The sequence below is a fragment of the Salvelinus sp. IW2-2015 genome, linkage group LG35 (genome assembly GCF_002910315.2).
Source record: "Salvelinus sp. IW2-2015 linkage group LG35, ASM291031v2, whole genome shotgun sequence".
Lineage (NCBI taxonomy): Eukaryota > Metazoa > Chordata > Actinopteri > Salmoniformes > Salmonidae > Salvelinus > Salvelinus sp. IW2-2015.
This window is the reverse complement of record NC_036874.1, coordinates 4183268-4186134: the sequence shown is the minus strand read 5'-3', so window position 1 is coordinate 4186134 and position 2867 is coordinate 4183268. Positions and strand designations below refer to the sequence as shown.

The 2867-nt window shown below is 43.8% G+C and overlaps 1 protein-coding gene across 1 annotated transcript in view; it reads left to right on the top strand.

The window, feature by feature from the left end:
* The first annotated feature begins 1242 nt into the window (after positions 1 to 1242).
* Positions 1243 to 2867, top strand: part of LOC111958728 (syntaxin-12-like) — a 61845-nt gene continuing 60220 nt past the window's right edge. Inside the window, exon 1 of the mRNA XM_023979971.2 lies at positions 1243 to 1311. Coding sequence (XP_023835739.1) covers positions 1245 to 1311 — 67 coding nt within the window. The 5' untranslated portion in view covers positions 1243 to 1244. The remainder of the gene's footprint in view (positions 1312 to 2867) is intronic.

Below are 2867 nucleotides of genomic sequence, written 5' to 3'. Positions count from 1 at the left end.
TCTCATTCTCTCTCTCTCTCTGCTCTCTCTCTCTCTCTCTTTCTCTTCTCTCTCTCTCTCTCTTCTCTCTCTCTCTGCTCTCTCTTTCTCACTTATGACTTTGTCATAGCGTTCTGTCATTGGAATGAACTGAGTTCAGATTGCCAGCAACCGCTTTGCCAGGTAAAATAAATGTGTTGTTATTCTATTCCTGTGTGATGGAGAGGGTTGCCCAAAGACGAAAGCAGCAAGCAAAGTCTTTAGCGTCACAAGGTTTTGCCAGAGGCCATTTTGGATCCAACCAGATGGTGTTTGCCAAGAGCCAGGATGGCTGCTGCCAGTTTCCACAGCAATATCAGACACCTGTGATGGATGGCCCAGTGGGTGAGGCTATACAAACGCAGCTGTGATTGCATGGTGCTATAATGGAGGAAAGGGGGACCTGTGAGAAGGAGATAGACAGATGTTTTATACGCCTTCATATTGCTTTGAGCTGATACACAGTGAACAGATTCAGAAAACTGGCGAGGAGGGAAAAAAGTGCAGGTCACCTAGTGTGGTAATTCTCTCTCTCTCTGCAGTGGCCAGACTGCACACTGAAACGAAAACAGAAGTGAACAACACTATCAATTACTGTGTCCATACATGTTTAAATAGTTTTATATGAAACACAAATTTACATTTCGTTTTTAATGGGCTTAGCGTGGTGGATTTTAAWGGGGCAGTGCAGTCAAAAACTAGATTTAGCTGTCTTTTATAAATATTTCCACAATATGAGGTTGGARTAGTACTGTGAAATTGTGAAAATGAAGATAATGCCCTTTTAGTGTAASAGCTGTTTGACAAGACAGCTTGAAATTTCAGCTCATTTTGCATTTGTGGAGTTTTGGCCTGCCTGGCATCATCACCAGGCGTTAAAAGTTAATAGACTAATAAAATGCTAAATGMTTTTTGCTAAGAAACTATTTTTGATTATTTTTGACCATTTTCATTGAAACAATGACAGTACTTATTAATTGTTAACCAGAAATGATTTGATATTTAGATTTTTTTTTAATGGCTGCATTGAACCGTTAACTTCTCAGAGAGTAGTTTCGATATATTTCTTGAAATTGTTTCATGCTTTGACTTCCATATCCCTGTCTATTTTGGGGAATCCATCAGGACTATAGAAGAAGAAAGGCCGGGAATGTGGATGACCCATGACCTCTGGAGTAGAATGTATTTATTTAACCCTTCGTTGTCTGTTTCCTTTACAGAGGGACATGTTGGATGTCAGCCAAATCATGCGAGATCTGGCCAGTATGGTGCACGAGCAGGGAGATGCCATAGGTGAGACATCACGTGTGTGTGTGAGTTTGTGTGTACGCGTGTGTGTATTTATGATTGCCTGAGCTCCTGTGTGCAGTCATCCATGTCTGCATATTACTCTGTCTGTATTTTACTCTCTGTGTCTTTGTAATCCCTTTGATATTTTGACCAACTTTACAGCATCTCTTTCATCATGAGTTAGCAGACTTAACTAATCACCTCAGGACTCCCTTCAATCAAACAAACTTTTGAACCTTAACACGTAATAAATGGTTGCTTGACAGGTGGGTTACAATAACAACAATGGTTAGAGGACAGGACAGCATGTCCCATTGTTTATCGTCTCTGGCAGGGTGATGTGGTATTGTTGTATCTCTCTGCAGTTGATGGTGGTGTTGTTGCTTTTCTGCAGGGTGAGGTGGGTGTTGCTTGCATCTCTCTCAGGGTTGAATTGGAGGTGTTGTTGGTATCTCTCTGCATGGTGATGGTGGTGTTGTTGTATCTCTGCCGGGTGAGGTGTGTTGTTGTATCTTCTGCAGGTGATGGTGGTGTTTGTTGTTTCTTCTGTGGGTGATGGTGTGTGTGTATTCCCTGCTGTTGTTGTTGTATCCTCTCTGGGTGATGGTGGTTTGTTGTCTCTCTGCAGGGTGATGGTGGTGTTGTTGTTCTCTCTGCAGGTGATGTGTGGTGTTTTGCCATCTCTCTGCAGGGTGATGGTTGGTGTTGTGTATCTCTCTGCATGGGTGATGGTGTGTTGTTGTATCTTCTGCAGTGATGGTGGTGTTGTGTATCTTCGGGTGATGTGTTTGTGTTCTCTCTGTAGGGTGATGTGTGGTTGTTGTATCTCTCTGCAGGGTGATGGTGGTGTTGTTCATCTCTATGCAGGTGATGGTGGTGTTGTTGTATCTCTCTGGCAGGGTGATGTTGTTGTTGCATCTCTCTGCAGGTGATGTGTGTTGTGTATCTCTCCAGGGTGATGTGGTGTTGTTGTTCTCTCCGCAGGGTGATGTGTGGTGTTGTCATCTCTCGCGGGTGATGGTGGTGTTTGTTGATCTCTCTGCAGGGTGATGGTGGTGTTGTTGTATTCTCTGCAGGTGAGGTGGTGTTGTTGTATCTCTCTGCAGGTGATGGTGTGTGTGTGTTTGTATCTCTGCAGTGATGGTGTGTTGTTGTATCTCTCTGCAGGGTGATGTGTGTTGTTGTATCTCTCTGCAGGGTGATGGTGGTGTTGTTCTCTCGCTATGTGTGTTATCTTCGCAGGAGTATGTTGGTGGTACTTGGTGATGTGGTTTTTATCTCTCTGCAGGGTGAATGGTTGTAGTTGTTGTATCTCTCTGCAGGGTGAAGGTGTGTTGTTGTATTCTCTTGCAGGGATGGTGTTTGTTTTTTATCTCTCTGCAGGTGTGGTGGTGTTTGTTGTATCTCTCTGCAGGTGTGTTGGTCCGTGGTTGTGTGGGGTTCGTTCTCTCTCGGGTGATGGTGTGTTGTTATCTTTGTCTGTGCTGTTACCACACTTTCCCTCTCTCTGCAGTCTAGATCACGCTGGGTTGCAGGACTTGTTTTAAATAACAGAAGAC